This window comes from Lineus longissimus, chromosome 4 (assembly GCF_910592395.1).
Source record: "Lineus longissimus chromosome 4, tnLinLong1.2, whole genome shotgun sequence".
NCBI lineage: Eukaryota > Metazoa > Nemertea > Pilidiophora > Heteronemertea > Lineidae > Lineus > Lineus longissimus.
The window spans coordinates 19422069-19445666 of NC_088311.1; the positions used below are offsets into that span (position 1 = coordinate 19422069).

General features: G+C 41.9%; 2 protein-coding genes across 2 annotated transcripts in view; one reads left to right on the top strand and one right to left on the bottom strand.

Annotated features, from left to right (window-relative positions):
* LOC135486527 (KICSTOR complex protein SZT2-like) overlaps positions 1-6760 on the top strand; it is a 48972-nt gene extending 42212 nt beyond the window's left edge. Inside the window, exons 56-64 of the mRNA XM_064769378.1 lie at positions 296-542; positions 1047-1260; positions 1525-1652; positions 2581-2863; positions 3054-3213; positions 3730-3865; positions 4339-4542; positions 4739-4807; positions 5044-6760. Coding sequence (XP_064625448.1) covers positions 296-542; positions 1047-1260; positions 1525-1652; positions 2581-2863; positions 3054-3213; positions 3730-3865; positions 4339-4542; positions 4739-4807; positions 5044-5184 — 1582 coding nt within the window. The 3' untranslated portion in view covers positions 5185-6760. The remainder of the gene's footprint in view (positions 1-295; positions 543-1046; positions 1261-1524; positions 1653-2580; positions 2864-3053; positions 3214-3729; positions 3866-4338; positions 4543-4738; positions 4808-5043) is intronic.
* A 7550-nt stretch (positions 6761-14310) lies between these two features.
* LOC135486528 (serine/threonine-protein kinase Sgk1-like) lies at positions 14311-23470 on the bottom strand. The gene is made up of 16 exons (XM_064769379.1): positions 23281-23470; positions 22727-22866; positions 22192-22275; positions 21808-21953; positions 21566-21650; positions 21136-21179; positions 20842-20899; positions 20157-20372; positions 19692-19804; positions 19413-19449; positions 18684-18770; positions 18326-18421; positions 18053-18160; positions 17706-17843; positions 17441-17498; positions 14311-17078 (listed from the first exon to the last, which is right to left on the bottom strand). Exons 2-16 carry the CDS (start codon positions 22826-22828, stop codon positions 16954-16956), a joined length of 1497 nt encoding a protein of 498 aa, XP_064625449.1. The 5' UTR covers positions 22829-22866; positions 23281-23470; the 3' UTR covers positions 14311-16953.
* Between the last annotated feature and the right edge of the window lie 128 nt (positions 23471-23598).

The window sequence follows — 23598 nt, forward strand, 5'->3', positions numbered from 1 at the left end:
TTTAGGAACAGTGATACGGTTTGCGTCCTTAAAGATATTTTCATATCTTTGTTGATAATACATGCTCATATTTAAACCAAGGCAGGGACGCTGGAATACAAATCTGGGTCTGTCGTGGGGATTCTTACCCCAGATTTGAACCGGAGTCCTTTTGCATGTAAGATTTGGTTAAGGCTCTGCTGAATGAAATAAACGACTACATGGTCATGCTTATGTTTATGCTTTCAGTCGTCTTGAGTTCACTGTATGAGTGTCGAGAATCAACTGAGATAGTTCTTTGTTTTGCCTTTTCCAGCCGGCCAGCAAAAGGAGACAGGTCCGGCGACAATAGGATCACACGTGACAGGGACAGAGGACGTGACCATTTCAACATGGTCGATTATTCCCGCCGCAGCAACGCGGTCTTCACCCTACAGAAAACGTTTCGTATTCCTGGCGGGATAATCCTCGTGGAGATGAGCTACCGAGACATGTATTTCTGCGTCAAGTTGTTTGCGTATGAATCGGCCAGACTGCTTTTGTCGAATAGTGGCAGTCCTCAGGTGTGTTGACATTTGTAGGGTAATATCGTAAAGTTGATTTTCCTTCTTCTAAAATCCTTCCAACTGCGTCTATCATCGTCGCACAGAAGATGAGCTGAAATGACAGCAAGAGATAATGGAAGAAATTGATTTACTCAGATTTCACAAAAGGCAGACAATAGTGAAATGAACCAGGGGTCAGTCTCAACTTGCCAAGCTCAGAGCAACATGTGCCTGGTTTTGCTGCAACGGGTCACAATTGGTATTCATATATATTTAAATTAAACAAGGTGTTAGTGGCTTATATTGCAAAAGATGTGTCTTACACTAAAATAACATGAATGGTCTGAACATCAAGGATATTGCATTGTCATGACGCTGAAGAAACAAGCGTTAACTTAAGTTTGAAGAAGTGATATAGCATTTTAAAGTGAGGTTTGTCTGGATATGGGTATATGATATGATAAGCATTGACGATAAGGAAAATGACATTTACATATTAAAATTGAAATTTTCTGATTGCAGACGACAATGTTTTTCACGGACGAGTGTGATAAATGTAAGGATCAAATCCACGTGCATTCATTCGCCCATGACTTCCATCTCCGTACCGTGCAGTCGTATATAGGCGGGAGGCAGTTCATCTTGAATAAAGATTATCACCTATCAAACTTCATCGAGGATTTCATCAGATTTTACCCAAATCCGCCGAGCTATGCAAGAAACTTTGTATTTACAGGTGAGCTTAATTGTTTTAGGATCGATTTGATGTATCACTCTAATCTGCTGGGAGATGGGCAGGGAATGTGTACAGATGGAAAAAAAGGGTCAAGTCCACCATCACATTGATTCATTTTATTCTCAGATAAATTCATCATTTTCATGAATTATCATCATAGTATAGCTTATATCACTTTTGTGATTTTGCCTGGTAAATTTTTTTTTCATATTCTCCGCTTGCACGTCGAGAATGATTGGTCAATCTGTTTGTTTTCTTCTGCAGATTCGATTGTGATTCAGGACACCAAGAGTCCTGCTGCCGAACTGTTTGACTACATGCTGAAACATGAGAAGCAGTACAACATGAAAGCCCTCCAGATGGTGCCTACGCCAGACCGTGACAGTGACCTGGTAGGTATTTAACAATTACAGTAGAACCTCTCTATTAAGGACACCCTCAGGACAAACAGGAGCACTCCTTTAAAAAGGGGATCCAGCAAATTAGCCTACCTTTTCCATTTCATGAGGTGGTGAAAATGAACCATCTCATTTCCTCTTTAAAAAGACACGAATTGTCTGAACATCGAGTAAATTAAATTAAATTAAAAGTCTGGCGGAGATCAGTAAGCTATATTCGGCCTGATGGTATGTGGACACTAGGGCCAGCAATAGGGTTCCATTCAGGTCTGGCGGAGATCAGTTTAAGGTAGATTCGGCCTGATGGTATGTGGACACTAGGGCCAGCAATAGGGTTCCATTCAGGTCTGGCGGAGATCAGTTTAAGGTAGATTCGGCCTGATGGTATGTGGACACTAGGGCCAGCAATAGGGTTCCATTCAGGTCTGGCGGAGATCAGTTTAAGGTAGATTCGGCCTGATGGTATGTGGACACTAGGGCCAGCAATAGGGTTCCATTCAGGTCTGGCGGAGATCAGTTTAAGGTAGATTCGGCCTGATGGTATGTGGACACTAGGGCCAGCAATAGGGTTCCATTCAGGTCTGGCGGAGATCAGTTTAAGGTAGATTCGGCCTGATGGTATGTGGACACTAGGGCCAGCAATAGGGTTCCATTCAGGTCTGGCGGAGATCAGTTTAAGGTAGATTCGGCCTGATGGCATGTGGACACTAGGGCCAGCAATAGGGTTCCATTTAGAAACTCGCATGTGACTTGATGATACATTTGATAATGATTTTGGTGTAGGAAGGTTATTGTGTTGCTTGGCCACCTCTGAGCTCTAGCTGTAATGTCTTTAGTAATCCCTCCGTGGTGTTGGTACTAATCCTATCTCTCTCCCTCTACTGCTGCTCTCTCTCTCACCTCATCGTCATGACAACAACAGGACTCGTTCTATTTTGTGAAGGAAAACGAGTACGCCCTCGTCTCGATCTCGCATCGCGAGGGCTCGTTCGAGGACGTGGAAGACTTCAAGCAGAAGAAGGACGATTACAACGTGAGCTTGATCATCTATCAGAACCATGGTACAAGAACTGACGGGGATAGCTGTACGTTGGCTCTCAAGTACAACATACTTCTGACGAGTAAACGTGATCTTTTCCCCAAGCTGCAGTTGGAGAAGAAGCTGAGCCTTTACAAGTCGCCCAGGACTAAAGTCTTCCCTGCAGGTGAGTGAAGTCGGTGCACTTAAACCTGTGTGACTTTACAGAGTGTCTCAAAAAATAATGCTCATTTCTGTAAATGTCAACTGTCCCAGATTGAATATAAATTGTGAGGTGACTCACACTCACTGCATCAGAATTAAACATGTTCCTGAAACGGTTTCATTGTATTGATTAAACGTTTTCGCTCTCCCAGAAAGTCCATTCCATTTCGTTGGTGCACTGAGCGGTGACAGCCATCTTCCTGTCACACGCTACATCGGCCTGAGGGGAGAAAGAGTCAACTACCTCGGACTGTCCAACAATCACCAGGCCCCACTCTACACCCTCATGGAAAAAGAGGTCAAAAATGCAAGGTATGTTGATGATATGCTCTCCTTCTCTCGTCAAAAAGCCCAAGGATTGAAATTTTGTGATTACAGCTGGGAAATTTACCAATTTTGCCACAGGAATTTATTTCTGGATGAAACACTGTTCTTTACCACTTTATTTAGCTAATGAAATTCAGCGGCAACCTATGTACGCTTTCAGAGTTGGAAGAGGAAAATTTCTTGTTGTTTTCTTGAAGACCTGACCATTTTATGCGTGCAAACTCTTATCACAGGCACGTGAAAATGAGAGCTCAACAGCCCCAAACAGCCCCCCTGGACTCGCAAACACAACCAAACTGAACACACATGTGGAAGAATCGTGTGTTGCCAGTGGGGGAGGGGGGGGGGGGGGTTGTCAGTCAGAGGGGGGCTATTGGGGCTCTTAATTTCAAATGCCTGTGCTCTTACTTGACATATGTTACTGAAATCAATAGTGAAATTCGGTTTTATTTGAACTTTAAATCATTTCTGAAATTTATTTCGCGACGAATTTCTTTTCAGTTCGAGAATCGAGAAGATGGTCGAGAACGTGATGGCACAGTGTCGACGCGACACGATGTGGCATAGGATGCTAATCGACGTCTGCGAGGACGACAAGAGGAAGAAGAGGTCAGATACGGCCGATAGCTCGGACAGGGTTCGTAGACGCTTTTGAAACTGTTCGTGAAATTTGCATTCTGTTGTGCTTTGATCTGTGTCAGGGTTTGTAAATGAAAGTTTGGCTGTTTTGATGTAGTCTGCAATGGAATTGTCTTCTACGTCTGCATTCTCAAGCTCAGATGGACATCCTGTTCTAGTGACAAGTGCTGCCACCTGTCTAACTCAATTGAACCTGGTTGCTGTAAAGCTGGTCAGAGATGCACGATCCAGATAGCAGAACTCCTTCCCCAGGGCTGCTAGTTCTGTTTTTTTGCAGGATGTTGTTCATAGCCAATGGCTGATATTTATAAAAGACTAGTAAATGCTTTTACTTTAAACTTCATGTACATTTACACTGGCCATCTCTGTAGAAAACTGTAGTAAAAGCATTTACTAGTCTTTATAAATATTAGACATTGGCTGGGTGTTGTAGTGGCAGAGGTCCTTAATTTCCTGCTTCATCTCTTCCAGTATCTTGGCAAGCTGTCCTTCGAAGAATTTGAAGAGCTGCTTAGCGTTGTCGTCAAGGTGCCTCTGGACCAGGTTGACTCCCGCCTGAACCCATTCCTCAACATGAACATCGCCTGGTACCAAGGTTTGATGAAGGTGCTGATCCACAAACACCCGGAGATGAAGCGTTTGTTCGCCAGCCCGAATGGACAAGTGCAATATCTGGTAGGTTATTGTACTTCCTGGAAATCTATAATAATAATAATAATAATCATGAGACTTATATGGTGCTATTATTACCCCTAACTATTGGCCTGTACACTCGAATTCAAGCTCTACTCTCTGGTAGTATTACAGAGTACATTCAGCCCGCCTGTATATTTTTGATCATCGTTAATGTGTGTTTCTTTTCATCTTTTAGGTGATACTCAATCCAAACTACCTCGACACTCTGATGCTTCTCTCGGTGGACACAAACAGTAATAAAGCAGTAGGTTGCGTATTCCATCATCTCTGACAAAAGTTTTGTCAATCATGGCTATTTTAGGCCGCGTTTACATGGGATTCAAGTTGTCACTTGTCCACTGTGGTGTAGTTGCTCAGACTCTTGGGTCGTGGTCCAATATTTGTATCTAAAAATGCAGGCAATTCTGTCATTGTTTGCAAAGCTTTTTCAGTAGTTTACTCATTCATGACATTAGAATTGACGTTTTCTTTTGGTTTCAGGAATTGTGCAGTGTGTTTCGAGAAGAGGCCCCTGACCAGACTTTCACACCAAACAACCCAAATGCCATTCTAGACACCCAGATTCACATCGAGAACTTGGTGAATGCCTGCTGCTACCACATGTGGTCAGGACTTGTATGATACCACATGTGGTCAGGACTTGTATGATACCACATGTGGTCGGGACTTGTATGGTACCACATGTGGTCAGGACTTGTATGATACCACATGTTCTGGACTTGTATGATACCACATGGTCTTGACTTGTATGGTACCACATGTGGTCAGGACTTGTATGATACCACATGTTCTGGACTTGTATGATACCACATGGTCTTGACTTGTATGGTACCACATGTGGTCAGGACTTGTATGATACCACATGGTCTGGACTTGTATGATACCACATGGTCTTGACTTGTATGGTACCACATGTGGTCAGGACTTGTATGATACCACATGGTCTGGACTTGTATGATACCACATGGTCTGGATTTGTATGGTACCACATGTGGTCAGGACTTGTATGATACCACATGGTCTGGACTTGTATGGTACCACATGTGGTCAGGACTTGTATGATACCACATGGTCTGGACTTGTATGGTACCACATGCGGAAGACTGAGCAGTTTGAAGAGCTGTTCCAGAATTGTCTATGTTGAGGCATAGAAGCAGATCCCATTTTCCTTGCTTCAAAAGGAAACATTTAACCATTCTGGAGTAACAAGGTTTAGTTTTACCCTCAGATGCTTACGTTCTCTCAGGCAAAGGGAGAAAAGTCCTATGCTGACTATTTTAATGGTGCTAAGCTCTCTATCTGTCGTTATTTTGAGAAAAATGTTTTCATTTGTACATAAATTACTGTTCAGTCAAGTATCCAGATTTTTCTCAGGAGTCTGACAATCGCACCGCTATGCCACCAAGCTTCCTGAAAAACTAAGCTTAATTTCCTTGAAACTAAGCTTAATTTCCCAGAAACGATACTTAATTTCCTGTAAATTAAACTTAATTTCCCAGAAACGATACTTAATTTCCTGTAAATTAAACTTAATTTCCCAGAAACGAAACTTTTCGTTGTTACCTTGACCTGATCCTTACTGAAGTAGGTCAACTCTATAAGTATGTTTTTATGTTCTATATTGGTTTGTAAATTTCGATGAATTGCAAATATTTTTTTGAGGGGCTACCCCATTATGTGTGTATGCAAAGGAGGGGGGTAATGGGTCAGGGGAATTAGCAAAATATGTTTTATACCTGTATGTATTGAATTTTGCATTTTTGAATGTTTTGATCGAAAATATTTGTGTACATAATTAAAGGACAGCCTCGCATCAAAGACAATTATGTGTGGATGTACGAGTCAGATGATGTACATGTTGATAAATTTCACGAACTGTAACTTGAAGTGCTTCTGTTGGACTTAGAGCAGTTTTGGTCCAAGTCATGCTATGAATTACTGTATGCAAAAAGAAAATTGCGAACTGTTTAATTTTTTATGAATTCTTGGGAATCTCAAAAATAGAGAGGTGCAAAAGAATTACAATTTGAAACACTATTACTGTTTGAAATATCCAGGGCAGTCATCTTATTCAAAACTGTTGAACTTTTTCTTGTAGTAGTAGCCCTATGACCTGAATCCCTTGAGCCTCTAAAATCCAATTCTACATTTGCTAAGAAAATTATCGTGGTGATTTGTCAGCATTTAATACATAAATAAAAAAATTAATAAATAAAATTTGTGAGTTTGTTTTTAGCTCAGCTGACGAAGTCAGCGGAGCTAGTCCAATAGCTTTCGAATGTTGTCCGTCCGTTCATCCATCCATCCATCCATCCATCCATCCATCCATCCATCCATTCACCCATCCGTGGACAAAATCAGGCATTTTGTAACCGTAAGACCTAGGCACTTCAAATCTGAGATTTGACATGAACAGCACAGGAAATGCTGCTGATAGAAAAAATTAGCGTGGTTCGACTCAAATTAGATCTTTTATACAGCTTCTTGTTCAAATTGAATGTAGGTGTAAGTTGATTGAAAATACTTATGTTGTTAAATCTAAAGGTTTGAAGATCAGTGACTGCACCTATATTTAATCAGAGGGTACAAGGAAGGCCTCCTATATTAAGCAACTGACAAGGTAAACAGAGGGACACACTAAACAAGCTCCTGAGCCTGCCACTGGTGAAACTCTCGTCCACCGTCTTTGATCCCAACAGAGAATCATATCTACTGTCGTTTGTGTGGGAAGATGGCTTATGTCTGTGCTGAACCTGTTTTGACAACTAAAGCAAGTTATTATCTCTATCAAATTCCCTTAGTTCGATACTGATTTATACCTTCCAAAGGCATGAAAACCAATCGATCACGACCCACAGTATGAAATTGGCTTAGGCGGCAGTGACGCTGTCTCGCGGCAGAAAATGGAACTGAAATCTTCGTCCAAAACTCTCAGTTCCACTTTCTACCGCTAGATAGCACCACTGTCGCCCAAGTCACTGAAATTGAGCATGTTTTTAGGTTTTTAGCCTGATAATGATAGGGACTGAACGTGAGTAAAGGAAAAAGATGTTCAGCACAGTTTTCTGTCAAGCGATTTCAATGATCTCCTCTTGCACTCATTTAACCGTGGTGTTTCCCACGGCCATGTTTAACCCAGGCACGATGTAAAGCCAAGTGGTCTCCACACGATTGATGATCCCAAATGGCCGGTGTAACATCTGTGGTTGTTTCCCATGTGTCAGTGTTTCCAAACAATAGGCAGCTAGGGAGACCACGACTTTTCAATAGGGGGGATACACAGAAAAACTTGTCAATCTTTTTTTGAGCGTTCCCAAACAATGAGGGGAAACACTCAAAAACAGAAACACTCAAAAACATTACACCGGTCTTATCAAATACGCTCTACAATTCATTCTTAAACTAACAATCAACGACAGCCACTAAAAGATGACAATAAATGATTGTGGACATTGCAATATGACGGAATGATGTCATCAAATATTTAGGTCCTTGGCAAGGACAGGAAATGCTGTCGCACCATCGTTCAATATAATTCTTAAATTCTCCCCTGCTAGGCCATGTTCCCGCGAAAATCAAATGTCACACATCCACACAGTCAATGCATGTTGTTCATGCACACAGCAAATACGTGGTTCGCAGTGCATGCAAAATGGACGCCGAAACATTGTATTCAGTTATCGCACTGGACTGGTCAGTTTCAACATGATTTTCACCATCAAAAATGGTAAAAATCTCCACGTAATTCAGTTTACCAGATGCAGAATTGCACACAGAACAAGAATACCTGGCTCCGGCACTTGGGTGATTATCATAGAACACAGAATCGTATGTTTTTTTATGAAAAAAATCGCCGCCAAACGCCGCCATTAAAATTTCGGCCAACTGAGAATGACAACTGTTTCTGCTGGACTTTCGAGACTGATATGTTCACTGATGTGGATTTGGGTATCCAATTATCAATAACCCGCGAAGCCACGACGCTGGCAGACGGACGAGATTGAGGCAAAATGGACCAAACAAATTTAGACTCCGGCCCCAAACCCTGAAATCATGGTCATTACCGTCGAAAATGGATTGGGTGAGGTCTTCATGCCAAGTAAACATTAGGTGCCAGTGACTATAAGCTTATTCTGTTGGGAAAGGTAATGTGGCCACAACTTCCTGCACATCGGAGGCAGCAAAGTGACATCATCACACTTCCCAGGGTCTATGACGTCTTCAGGCGTTGCGACGTGGAGACCCTTAGGTGCTGAAAGCACCTGGCAAGAATAGCCACACCCATCAAGACATGAACAGAAGAGAGACAACCACCATGCCTTATCTGAAAAATAGGCCACTGCAGACTTAAAACCTACCTCAAGAGGATGGACATGGCCGAATCTAGAAGGTTCCAGTGCAAGATACCAGATCAGACACAAGAGCATGTGCTCCAAATCGCCCTCTCACCGAGATTTGTCCACAAGGCCGAACAATACAACAATGGAGACAAAGCCATGGCTAGGGATCAAGGAAGCAAAAAGACCACGGCCAGGTGTTGGAGACATAGACCTGGTTTGGTAGTATCACCATAAAGGAAAAGCAAACGTAATGGAGACCTAACTGCCACACCCAGTTTCTATGGAGACTGAATATCTGTCCTCACCCAATTGTGAACGTAATCACAACCAAATGAATTCCATGGAGACTGAAATATCTGGTGTATTCACAATGTTAGCCTTATCACAACTGAATTTCCATATGGAAACTGAGTGCCTTGGTAGTATCTTCACCAAATCATTAATGCTATCACAACCAACTAAATCCCTATGGTCCCTGAATATCTAGCTAGTGTTCTTGCCTAATTATCAATATCATCATAGCCAATTGGTGAACTGATTCCATGTAGAAACTAGATAACTAACGGGCATTGTCACTGTGTAATCTGAATTTGGGTGTCCTCGCTTGATCCTCCCACCCAATCTCAACAGAGACTGAATATCTGTCCTCACCCAATTGTTATTATCGTCACAACCACCTACATCCCTAAGGAGACAGAGTAGCTCGTCTCCTCAATCCCTAATCGCCATACCCAGTCCTCATGGAGACCAAATATGTGGCATCCTCGACTAACTCTGTCCCTATGGAGACTGAATATCTCGTGTCCTCTGGCTCCCCTAATTAGTACACCCAGTCCTTATGAAAACTGAACGTCTGGTGCCCTTACCTAATTGTCACACCCGGTCTCTATGGTGACTGAATGTGTCCTCACCAAGAAGGCACACCATTTTCTTATTGAGACTGGATATATGGTGTCTTCGCCCGAATGTCACAGCCAGTCAGTTGTCTGGTGCTCTGCCTTATTGTCACAACTGGTCTCTAGGGAAACTGAATATATATCTGGAGTCCTCGCCCAATTGTCACACCCATTCGTCCTTGTGGAGATTACAGCAGCCCAGCACCTGTCTGAGTCAAAAGCCGAGAATGACAGCATTGTCATACTGACGGAATTCATGTCCACTGTACAATCACTAAATATATTGCATCCTCGACTAACCCTGTCCCTATGGAGACTGAATATCTCGTGTCCTCTGGCTCCCCTAATTAGTACACCCAGGCCTTATGAAAACTGAACGTCTGGTGCCCTCACCTAATTGTCACACCTGGTCTCTATGGAGACTGAATATCTCGTGTCCTCTGGCTCCCCTAATTAGTACACCCAGTCCTTATGAAAACTGAACGTCTGGTGCCCTCACCTAATTGTCACACCCGGTCTCTATGGAGACTGAATATCTGGTGTCCTCACCAAGAAGGCACACAATTTCCTTATTGAGACTGGATATTTGGTGTCTTCGCCCGAATGTCACAGCCAGTCAGTTGTCTGGTGCTCTGCCTTATTGTCACAACCGGTCTCTAGGGAAACTGGATATCTGGTGTCCTCGCCCAATCGTCACACCCAGTCGTCCTTATGGAGATTACAGCAGCCCAGCACCTGCCTGAGTCAAAAGCCGAGAATGACAGCGTTTTCATACTGACGGAATTCATGTCCACTGTACAATCACTAAATATATTGCATCCTCGACTAACCCTATCCCTATGGAGACTGAATATCTTGTCCCCTCTGGCTCCCCTTATTAATACACCAAGTTCCTATGAAAACTGAACGTCTGGTGCCCTCACCTAATTGTCACACCCGGTCTCTATGGAGAGTGAATGTGTCCTCACCAAGAAGGCACACAATTTCCTTATTGAGACTTGATATTTGGTGTCTTCGCCCGAATGTCACAGCCAGTCAGTTGTCTGGTGCTCTGCCTTATTGTCACAACCGGTCTCTAGGGAAACTGGATATCTGGTGTCCTCGCCCAATCGTCACACCCAGTCGTCCTTGTGGAGATTACAGCAGCCCAGCACCTGCCTGAGTCAAAAGCCGAGAATGACAGCGTTGTCATACTGACGGAATTCATGTCCACTGTACAATCACTAAATATATGGCATCCTCGACTAACCCTGTCCCTATGGAGACTGAATATCTTGTCTCCTCTGGCTCCCCTTATTAATACACCAAGTTCCTATGAAAACTGAACGTCTGGTGCCCTCACCTAATTGTCACACCCGGTCTCTATGGAGAGTGAATGTGTCCTCACCAAGAAGGCACACAATTTCCTTATTGAGACTTGATATTTGGTGTCTTCGCCCGAATGTCACTGAACATTCACTTGTATATCAGAACTCAAACTACATGTACATCATTGACACCCTCAGCCTCATGAAACTCTTCCAGCAGAGTCGCGAATCAATGGATCAGCTGCCAACTGTGGCGTCCTAGGAAACGACAGAGCAACTTCCCAATGATGGAAGCCAACAACATCGGGGAGAATCCAGTACCTCTTATACAGGGTAGCAAAGGCGCTCCTAAAACAGGCCCACAAAAACACCTGGCAGGAGGGAGCCTTGAAATCAACATCCGCCTAGACCTGTACAGAAGAGAGGCGACCACCATTCGTTCACCTCAGAACAGGCCACTGCAGAGAATGAACATGGCCGAGTTCAGAAGGTGCCAGTACAAAGCACCTCATCAGACGGTAGCGCATATGCTTCAGATCTGCCCACTCTGGGCCACATGGCCGAACAGTGCATCAATAGAGACAAATCACTGGGGATCAAGGGAGGATCAAGAGACGACAGCCAGGTTCATTAGAGACATAGGCCTGGTTTTCAGTCTCCATATAGGGATATGGAGTGACAATTATTCGAGGACACCAGATATTCAGTCTCCATTAGGACTGGGTGCGACAATTAGGCAGGGTTACCAAATATTCAGAAGTGGGTGTGACTATTTGATGAGGAAACCAACTATTTATGCTCCACAGGGGTGCGGCTGGTTGTGACAAGAGGACAGATATTCAGTCTCTGTAGGGACTGGGTATGACAATCAAGCGAGGACACCCTACATTCAGTTTCCACATATAGACGACACAAGCTATTCTGTTTTCATAGGGATTCAATTGGCTGCGGGTACATAAAAGATTGGGTGAAGACACAACAAGCCACTCAGTTTCCATGAGGAATTTAGTTGATTGTGTTTATGTTACATTGTGGAGACTTCAAACATTTTAGTCTCCCTGGAATTCATTTGGTTGTGATTACATTCACAATTGGGTAAGGACACCAGATATTCAGTCTCCATATTGGTTGGCTGTGACAATAATGCGAGGACACCAGGTATTCACTCTCCATAGGTTGATTGTGATTATGTTAACATTGTGGAGACTTCAGACATTTCAGTCTCCCCGGAATTCGTTTGGTTGTGATTAAATTCACAATTGGGACACCAGATATTCAGTCTCCATAGGGACTAGTTGTGACAATAAGGCGAGGACATAATAAATTTCGTCTCCAAAGAAACCGGGTGTGACAGTTAGGTCTTCCTCTTAGTGTTCGCTTTTCTTTAATGGTGATACTACCATATATGATGTCCTCGCCATGGCTGGTGTCCTCGCCTGATTGACACACCCAGTCCTCATGGAGACTGAATATATGGCATCCATGTCCAATTGTTGATGTCTTCCAAACCAACAACGTGTGGACTGAAATATCTAGTGTTTTCACCGAGTCATGAATCAATGGATCCCTGTCAACTGTGGCAATCCAGGAAACGACACAGCTACTTGCCAGAGTGGAAGCCAACAACATCAGGAAGAATCAAGTACCATTCAATACAGGGAAGTGAAGACGCTTCTAAAACAGGCCCACAAAACACCTGGCAAGAAATAAGGGTGAACTTTAGAAACAACACCCTCCTGACATGGACATCTAGAAGAGAGGCGATCACCATATTTCGTCCTCGGACAGGCCACTGCGGAATTCAAGCCCACCTTGAGAAGTTGAACATAACTGAGTCCGGAAGGTGCCTGTGCAACGCACCATATCAGATACCAGACCATGTGCTACTGAACTGCCCACTCTGGGACACCAAGAGACTGTCTACATGGCCGAAAGGTACATCAGATCTCTCGGGATAAAGGCAGACGCAAGATACGACTGCAAGCTTTATGGAGTCATAGGCCTGGTTTTGTAATATAGCCATAAAATGATGCCGAACACCAAGAAGAAAACTTAATTGTCATACTCGATCCCTATGGAGACAAGGGGTGATATGAATAAAAACTAACAAATGCTTTTACTTAAATTTTGTACAGAAACGACTAGTGTAAATGTACGTGGAGTTTTAGAAAAAAGCATTTGCTGGTCTTTATTCATATTGCCTCACTGTCGCAACCAGTTCCAATGGAGACGTCCTTGGATGTTATTGTTATCACAACTAACTGACTGATGGAGACTGAATTTCTGCTGTCCTCACCTCACTTTCCTTCCCAGTCCCAATGGAGACCTCCTTAGCCAAATGTTATTGTTATCACATTTAACTGACTCCCTATGGAGACGGAATATCCGTCCCCACCTAACTGTCCTTTAGAGGCTGAGTGCCTGGTGTCATGTTAATATTGTCGCATGAGTGCCTGGTGTCTTGTTAATATTGTCACAACCAGTCACATACTTTTGGAGACCGTGTGCCTGGTGTCATCACCCAATTTTTTATACTTTCACAACCAATCTCATCCCTTTGGAGACTGAATGGTGTCCTTGTCTTGTTGATATTGTCACAACCGGTCACATACTCTTGGAGACCGAGTGCCTGGTGTCTTTACCCAATTGCTGACACTGTCACAACCAATCTCATCCCTTAAGAGGCTGAGTACCTGGTGTCTTGTTAATATTGTCACAACCATTCACATTCTTTCAGAGACCGAGTCCTTGGTGTCTTCACCCAATTATTTATATTGTCACAACCGGTGGCATCCCCGAATGCCTGTTGTCTTCACCCAAATTATAACACTGCCACAACAACTCTCATCCCTTTGGAGACATAACAGTGTCCTTGCCATGTGAATATAATCACAACTGGATGAATCAATGTGAAGACTGAGCTGCTGGTTTAATAATAATGTGATCAGGCGAGTCAAACCCCGTTGCCAATATCGATTTTGACTCCCCCATATTTGCTCTCAAGCCTCATTGCCTTGCACACCACAGGTGTAACTGTATTAAACTCAAGCTTTATTGCTTTGCAAACCAGTGACGTAACTGTAACCATGCATTGAAACTCCAGCCTTATTGCTTTGCAAACCAGTGACGTAACTGTAACCATGCATTGAATTATCCAACATTCGGAATCCTGTGAAGATAACGACCAAACAATTCGTTATTAGACACCATCATGATTTGATTTATTGCAAATATATATATCATTATCTAACAAAATACCTAAATTACCAGTATACCAGTATACAAACGAGCACATATAACATCCCTCTAATGTTTTAGAACAAATAATCAAATTGTACAAAGCCCTATAAGGACTTTCAGCAGTTTTTGATTTAACATCCATTTGTAAATGTGTTGTCTGTGTGGTCTCACAGGAATTTGAGACAAAAAGTGCTAATTACAAGAAATTAATAAATTCCAGAGATGGGGTAGGACAGTACCTCTGGAATTTTTTAATTTCGTGTAATAGCACTTTTTGCCTCAAATCAATGTGCATGGTCTGGAGTTCATAAGCATAAACTACTGGTGAGTTGTCTTTGAGTAGGGTTTTTAATGATCCTTGCTTGAAAAATATTCAACCAGTTCTTTGCGCTCCAGAGCCCAAATAATGCAGGCTAAACATTTACCAATGGACTATAGAGAATTAAACAATTTCATGAAATTGTCAATCGGATCTCAGTGAAAAAAATCATCATCAGTGCAACGAGCGACAAAATCAAACTTTTTAAAAATCTTTTGCATGTCGTAGCAATGACTGATTCTAGTCACATGCATCTTGGGCGACCACGCAGACTGGCGTTTTTTGTCACATTTGACATTTCATCGAACATTCATTCAAATACTGACTCAATCATCAATTAAAAATAATCTTTGGTATGAATTCAAACTTTCCCTTGTACAAAACAATATAAAAATTCACCAATTTTGTGACCCGTCACAGCAAAACGAAGATGTGCCTGAATGACACCAGGAGATAAAATTCATGTACTCAGATTTCACAAAAAGTATTCAACAGTGAAATGAACACCCAGTCCGTCTCAACGTGTCAAGCTAAGAGCCACATGCACCTGGTTTCGCTGTGACAGGTCAAAATTTAACATTTCACACTCTGTTTTATTTACGGGTGAATGAGGTGATTATGGCAAAAAAAATTCAATCTAATTATCAATTAACTAATAATCTCTTGCATATGGCCATATTCTGTTTTGCCATATTCCCAATAAATGATAAAATGATAGATACAAGTGAATCACAACCACCCGTTTACATCACTGGGCAAGAATTGAATAGATATTTACATAATCAAGAAAAATACAATTCATGCAATGGCTATATACTTCATGTATAACAGAAATATTGCAAACCATGGAATTTCCCTTGGAAACACATACACACTGAAAATATCCATATAATAGGTTTGCATTTTTTTTGGCTGTTTTTGTTGATAGTATAAAATGAATGAAACTCAAAGGGGGACCATAGGCAAGAGCTCGGAGGTCAAATCAGTGTCATCAGGTGACTCCTATTCACATTCTGCACCATCAGAGGTATTCCGTTCGTTACCTCCCCTCACTGGTGTGACAAAGTCCAGGTCGGCGGAGTGGATCCAAAGCTTGAGGGTCAAGATGCCTATGCAGAGTTAGGGAACAAGGTCATGTTCAATTGAGCAAAAGATATACTCCATGTACAAACATGAATACTTGGTGGTGTGAGAGACCCCTATCGGTGACTTCATGTACCTAAATCTGACCTAACAAGCTCATGCCTCTAGGTTCCGTTTAAAATTCACTGATTTTGCCACTCCCCCAATTTTTGTAAGATAAGAAGTACTGAAATAAAACTTTCTTTTTTAATATCCAAAAATTGTTCATGCAAGAAGCCTGACTTAAAATCAAAATACAACTCTTTTATGATTTAGCTGAAAATGGTCAATAAACCAAAAAAATAGCAGCAGCAAAAGGGTTTAGCAATAAAAACATTCAGATTTACAGCAAATATTTTTGTCCGGAAGGAATGTGTCATATTATCTAAAATCAGGAATGCTCCGATATGGTACATTGGTCTAGATTCACGGTAGTACAATAATCATTAAAACAATTTATAGGCACGGGCTACACACTTATCTATTAGGCCTCACTTGTAACTCAGGAATACAAGATATGGAAAAAACAACAACTGCAGACACTCGATGTACACACCTAAATGGTGTGTGTATGGTGTATAAGAGGCCTGCTTCTCTGATGACTTGATCAGAACCATAAGTTTATGCATTTTGTTGTTTTATAATGACGACGACGTGTTTGTTATCAAAGAAATTAAAGGCAGAGTGTCTCAAGATATGCCAGGTCAGCACTAATGAACTTTACACCGTTAATGTCTTGGAAATTTGTAAAGATCAAAAGTGCTGACACAGCATTTTACAGCAACGGTGGCAGAGTGGCTCTGGTGTCTGACTAGTGGTCCCTGGTTCAATCTCCACTGTTGGCAAGAGACTCTTGGCAGGTCGCTTTACTCACATGCCTTACTCCACCAAGGTGTATAAATGCTCCGTGTACCAGTTGAAAATGCTCAACCCGCGTTGCAGCTTGGACTGAGCAGTCCATCTGGGTTCTATTGAAATGTTTCAGGACAGAACAGGAGTAAATGTTAAGCACTTTGAGAACATAGTTTATCATAAAGCGCTTCAAGAACTTACATGTCTTATTATCTTCAGACACTCCTGCTTTAACAAAATATGGCCTACGCACTTTGAACGGGAAAATACAGACAAGCCCCTTGAATCTATTTACAGAGAGCCAATCAAATCAACTAGCTATTATATTCAAATGCATCCTCGGACGGCGGCACGTAAGAGAACCCCTCAAATGCGTCGTCTGCTTCCAGCACGCTAGCACTAACCATCTTGTTGCTATCAACCGTCTTGCCAACCGACGCTGAAAAATAAAGAAAATGCTGTATCTTAGTATGTCCCTCTTGTTATAAAGTTCCATGGTCAGGAGTGGTAAAGTTGCCACAATCAGAAAGTATGATGAAACCTGACTTTGCAGGACACTCTCGGAAACTCTCTATTAAGGGCAACCAGACTCACAACGACTCATCCAGGAACATGCAGCTTCCTAATGCACAATACGGTAATGCACTGCATTATGTACGATACTATGAGAACATCTTCCTATGGTTCTCAAGCAGGAAACACAATCCCTACTGTCTGTTCATTGTCATTATTTATTGAAAACATGGGGTCTCAGAAAAGTCGCTCTGATTTTGCAAATTCTACAGCATTCAGAACACTTACCTGGGACAGGCTCTCTGACGAATTCTCTGTCGAAGTGTTTCAGGTCCATAGGGTCTTGCTGGAAAAAGTTAAGGCATCAATTAATATCAACAACTCGAGATAGAAACAGTTTCACCGAGCTCAGTCTTTAAAAAAATATTTAGTTGAGAGCTGAGCGTCAACAAGGACATTATAAGCTCCATAAACAATATTTGGCGATTGTACTGCAAAATGGGAGGAAACCCGTCCTGTTCAAAGACTCAAGAGTTCAGGGGGTCAAACTCACCACATTGGGATTGTATGGAGGCTGAATCTTCCTTGTATCCAGGTCAGTCCAGTTGATGCTACTGAAGAACACATGACCTCTGATGTCATCAAAGTCGTGCGCGGCACCGAGGCGATACTCTTTCTCTTTCTGCAGAAGCTGAAATAAAAAATAAAGACGGCTAAATTCTCATCCATTAAATTCCTTTAAATTTCCAAAATAGGTCCATGTACATGTAAGTTAGAATCAGTTTCATAATCAGGAGGTCGATGTTGAAATTCATCTTCAGTTCCTATTCACGCAATTGAAAATTTGATACCAAATTTCGAATTTTCAAGGAACAGCGTAGGCCTTTAACGAGTACTTACCCCCTCTAGAATGTTCCTTCCCTGCAGTGAGACATTGGTCCTAAGGCGGAGAGGTTTGTAAAGAATGTTGTCGTACATTTCAGCAGTGTCGCGACTGTAAAATGGAGGCTGAAAAAGATGGATGAAGACAGTAACTTAGAGAATAACACCTGTGAGTCAGTTTCCAACCTTACCAAGTCAAAATCTCGAATTCGGATAAAAAAGTTAACTCTCCGAGCTTTTGGCTCATTCCTTACTCGGGAGAGTCTATTTGACTAGTCAGCTTTAACTCACCAATCCATACATCATCTCGTACAAAACTGCACCCAAGCACCACCAGTCAACGGTTCGGTCATACGGCTGCTTCCTAAGAACTTCAGGAGCCAGGTACTGAAATAAAGACAAGTTTTAATCTCACCCTGGAGAATCTATTCCCAAGCTTGCTGAGAATCAGGTTGGCCTTCCAATTTACCAAGATGGCCTCTTCTCAGGGGAAAGGAGCAAATTGTAGGATATTATTTGGGTGATCAAAAGCTCCGTCAGGCGATTTTGGGATGAAAAATCAGGACATCCCATGGACTGTTTGGCCCTTCAATATAATGATGATAATTCCATTGACATTTTAGCTCTTGAAGATCTACAATTTACTAACCTCTGGCGTTCCACAGAATGTTGAAGTTGTTCCCATCTTTTCTATGCCTTCTTTGCACAACCCGAAATCAGTCAGAACAACATGGCCCTGCAATGGTAAAAATTTTGTAAGCCATGCTAATAATCGAATCAAATATTTTGCAAATTGTAAAGTGAAAGAGATTTTAACTTGTAAAAATATGCCTTTGAAGTTCCTGGATCAGGTACCTACAACTAGGGTAGGCCCTGCTGTTGCCAACCATACCATGAGTGACAGATGGCATGGTGCAAGGTGCCTAGCTGATTGCAATGCAATTTAAGCCTTTCACTGCCAGATACAACTGTGGTTGAACAAGGCCTCGTCTCACCATGTGCCAACTGCAACCCCGGTTGTTTTGGACAAATGAAGAGACTCCATCATTGGCATTGTGTTAACTGCTGATTTCAATGGATGGCGTGGCAAAGCATGAATGACTTGATGAAAATGTGGTTAGAATACAGATTTTTCACAACTATTTTGAAAACACTTGGATTCTTTGAGAAAGAATAGTTCATTTGGTAATATTCTGTACTCTGGATTTTATTTCGTTTCTCGAATTTGATCATGTTTTGATTAAAAATGAGTACACAAAGATAAAATCTAACAGCCTACATGGTACCGGGCATGATGAAAATTTCTTAAATCTAATTTTGGGTTTGCAGATCATGGCATGCGTGTGAAATTGCTTCTGCAGCGAGAGGCTTTTCTTACCTGTGAATCGAGTAGAATGTTTTCCGGCTTCAAGTCACTGCAAAGCAAAGTTAGCAACAATTATCGCAGCAATGAGTGATAAAAAGATTACTCGTCTGCAACTAAAACCGACAATTGCTGGGTCTGATATTGATCACTGGTTGCAACGATCACCGGTTCTTGTTGCAGGTACCAACAACGACCATGCACTGCAACCGATCGTGAATGCAGGTCATGGCAATGAAAATTGCTCCTCTGTAGGGCATTTTAAGGATTACAAAGAGGCCTCCGTCCCCTTACCGGTAGATGATATCCTGGTTATGAAGATAACCAATGGCACTGGCGATTTCAGCTGCGTAGAACTTGGCACGGGATTCTGGGAAGTATCGTTCTCTTTGCAAGTGGAAGAACAGCTGGAATTAAAAACAATGGTGTCACTTTACTTAGCCTTGAAACAAAAACTTCAAAAGCAAATAGCAAAGGACCCACAGGATGTGAAGTAGCCTTAACCTTTAACTTTTTATCCGAATAACATTCAAAATGCATAGATTGGGTCCACATTAAAAATGGGCTTCACAAACAAGCTTGTAATTGACATAGATGGAAGCACAGAGACGCAATGTTCAGATGCATACGAATTTGCTTAAACTTGGTATTTATAATGTTTATAAATCTGTCTACAAAACAGCAATTCTGAAATTCATATTTCCGCAATTGGCAATTTTCAAATTAGATTACAACTTTTTACGATTGGCCAATGCCTACCTCTCCACCATTAACATAATCCAATACAAAATACAGCTTATCGGGCGTCTGGAATGAATAATGTAAGCCGACAAGGAATGGATGTTTAAGGTTCTTGAGCAACACGTTTCTCTCCGCCATGATGTGTTTCACTTCGTTACGTTTCAATATGGCCTTCTTCTGGAGAACTTTGACAGCAAATACCCTCTCGTCACTCTTTTGCGTGGCAAGGAAAACCTGGAAAGTTGAGAAGTCCCCCATGATTAATACAAAATAATCAAGCTTGTTCAACGATTGATATCACGCTGCACTATCTCTAAGTAATTTCTTTGCTTTGTGTCTACAGACCGGCTGTGGTGACTGGTCCACACCATATTTCTCCTTGATATTTGCTCTGCCACTGGAGGCAACATTCTCCAGGGAGTATTCCTCCTCCAAGGCAAGATGAGTTTTTTTGACTGCTACTACGGTTAGGCATCAATTAGGTTTACAGGCATAGTGACTCGGACATTAGCCAGAGGTAGAGTCCATTGTTGCTCATGTTTTTAACTTGGTGAGGTCTTTTGCTTACCCAAGCAAAGACACCGAGAGGTTCATATGAGGAGCTTTGCTTTTTTCCGTCTTATTCAAAGAACAAAGCTATTTAGGGTTGAGTATCTTGCTCAAGGAGGGTCCATTTGTGTAAACGCTGTCTAGTTTTACTTGCCTTGCCAAAACTTCCCTTTCCGATTACTTTCCGGAAATTAAAGTCACTTGGACGAACGCTGAAACATAGAGTCAAAGGAGCACGTTTAAATTTCAAAAGCACAGAAAGAATTATTCCATTCAAGATGTTTTGGAAAATATAAGTATGACTAGAGGCTGGATAGCTTGGCTGTAGTTGTAGACTGCTGAAGTTGGTTTTGACCACGTGTGTTGAAATGCACATCAGATGTCACGTGAGAGACATTTGTGCTAAAATAGTCTCGGGGCGCACTATACACTTCATGGAAGTACTTACGACACTTGCTCAGTTGGACCAAGATTGACTGGGTCATCTATCACCTGTAAGAAACGAACCAGGATTTGTTGGACATTAATTCCGATTTTTTAGCCTTGTATGTTCTACCCATCCTGGTCTATCCTTACTTTTAACAAAACTTACAGAGCAAAAGAAATATATCACCAAACCATAACAAAGGAATGTCACTTAACTTTCAAATAAAACAGAACGTATCAACTTAAAAACAGAACGTGATTTTGAATTTCCAAAACATATGTGACCATCAACTTAAAATCAAAATGTGACCTTGCATCTCTAAACAAAATGAAACCTTGAACTAGCAAACAAAATGTGACCTTGACATTTCAAAACAAAAATGTGACCTTTGAACTAGCAACCAAACTGTGACCTTGACACTTCAAAACAAAATGTGACCTTCGGAACTCACCATGTCTCCTGTATCTTCAAGGCTGTTGTCATCATCATCCACATTTCTAGGATTGTCAAGACTGAGGAAGACACGCACCTCTGGACTGAAAGATGACAGAGAAATGATCACATCTGAAATATCCGCATACCAAAAATCAAACCATGTGTACCGGGTAATAGAGGAAAAACACCCAGGTCCAGCTGAGGCTTCAATCAACCTGAGGCCTTTGGATTACAAGGTTATTTCAAATCTCTACTTACACTTTGCATATCTCTTCGCTATCTAACAGCTTTTGAATGAATTCATGAAGACCCTCTCGTCGTTGCTTGATGAACTCGGGATCCATGTTCCCAAACAACTTCTTCCCAGGTAACTTAAGATGAGCGTGTGGAAACGTCTTTTTTAACTGAAAATAGGAAGGAGTAAAATGTCACACCAAGCACATTCAATCCACACCCAGTCAAATCAAAGTGAAACTTACTAGGCGCTCAGATCCAGATAACAAGTACAGTAGAACCTCCCTTAGCAGACAGCTCTCTATTAAGGACACCCTCTCTATAAAGGACACTAGTTTTGGTCCCAAATTAGTTGTTGCCATTCGACCTCTCTAATCAGGACACCGCTCTATTAAGGACAGCCCATACCTTATCATAGAGTACATGGAACTCATTGTATCGCCTAAAGATGAACCAAGCCTTGCCAAATTGCTGCACTACAACTTTATACACCTGCAAAATAGAATTGAATAGAATAGATAACAGAGTGTAGAACATAACATAGAATAAATAATCATTTAGCACACCACACTCAAGATTGAAAAGTGGAAAGTACTGGGATACTTGTTGGTTTTCTTTCGACAGTCATATCTCTGGCCGGTCTCCAATTCACCTGGCTGCCGTCTCTTGCTCCTCCCTTGATCCCCAGAGCTTTATCTCTATTGATGCACCTTATGGCAATGTGGCCAGCCTCTCGGTGTCCCAGACTGGACAGCTTTTCTGGTGTATGATCTGATGTGTTGCACTGGCACCTTCTGGATTCTGCCATATGTTCATCCCCTTGAGGTAGGCTTAAGGATGCAACGTGGCTGTACTAAAGATGGTCACCTTATTCTGTCCCCAGGTCTAATTAAAGACAGTGAAGAATCATAATTCCTTTGAACTTCTTTGAATCTGAACTTACAGTGAATTTTTTGTGTTTCTCCCATGTCTCTGTGTCCGAGATGAGAACACTGGCGCCTTTGGCCTTGGTCCTGGGGGACTGGACCTGTGGTGATTCGCTCATGATTCCAGTGCCCGAGTGAAGTGGAACATTGGATCAGTCTGCAAAGAGAAAGGGAAAACAGGAGGAAAACGTGATGCCTCATTCATGTCAATTTGAAATACGAGGCCTTCTTGACCCTTGCACCATCTGAACAAGAGATTTTATGATTAGTCCTTAGTGAAAGGAACACTACATCAGCATTAGCAGTGCACTTGGATGTGTTATAATCGTTAGGGAATATTCTCGACTACTTAAACATCCAGAGGAAGAGTCCGTCACAAGCTACTCATCTTTCTCATTTGAGGGGTAATCTAGCTTGTTTTGATAGAAATAACCACCCTTTGCCGGCCCTTTCTATGGGAGTGCCCCCTGGGCAGGCCATGCACCTACCTGTGGAAGTAGTCAGGCCTATGCGGTGGTCTGATTCTATTCTGACCAAAATTAACAGACAAAATAAATAATGAGAAAGCTACCTTAGTTTTAGAGAACTTTTTGTTGGATCAGTGTTTCTGGTTTCTGTGCAAACTCTCTATCTCATGGATCACACTCCTCCTAGCCTATTCATTCTAAACATGTATATATAAACTGAGTGAGTTGGGCAGGCCTGCGTAGGTCGATATATCGAATGCTTTATCAGTCAATGATAGGGTATTTGTGTATTCATGTCCTACTACCCCAGTTAACTGATCCGCCCACCTCAAGTACCTGCTCAAGTACTGGTATACAATGTATAGTGCTAAAAATAAACATCCACATGTTAGTTGTGTACAACTCCGCCTGACTTTGAAGAT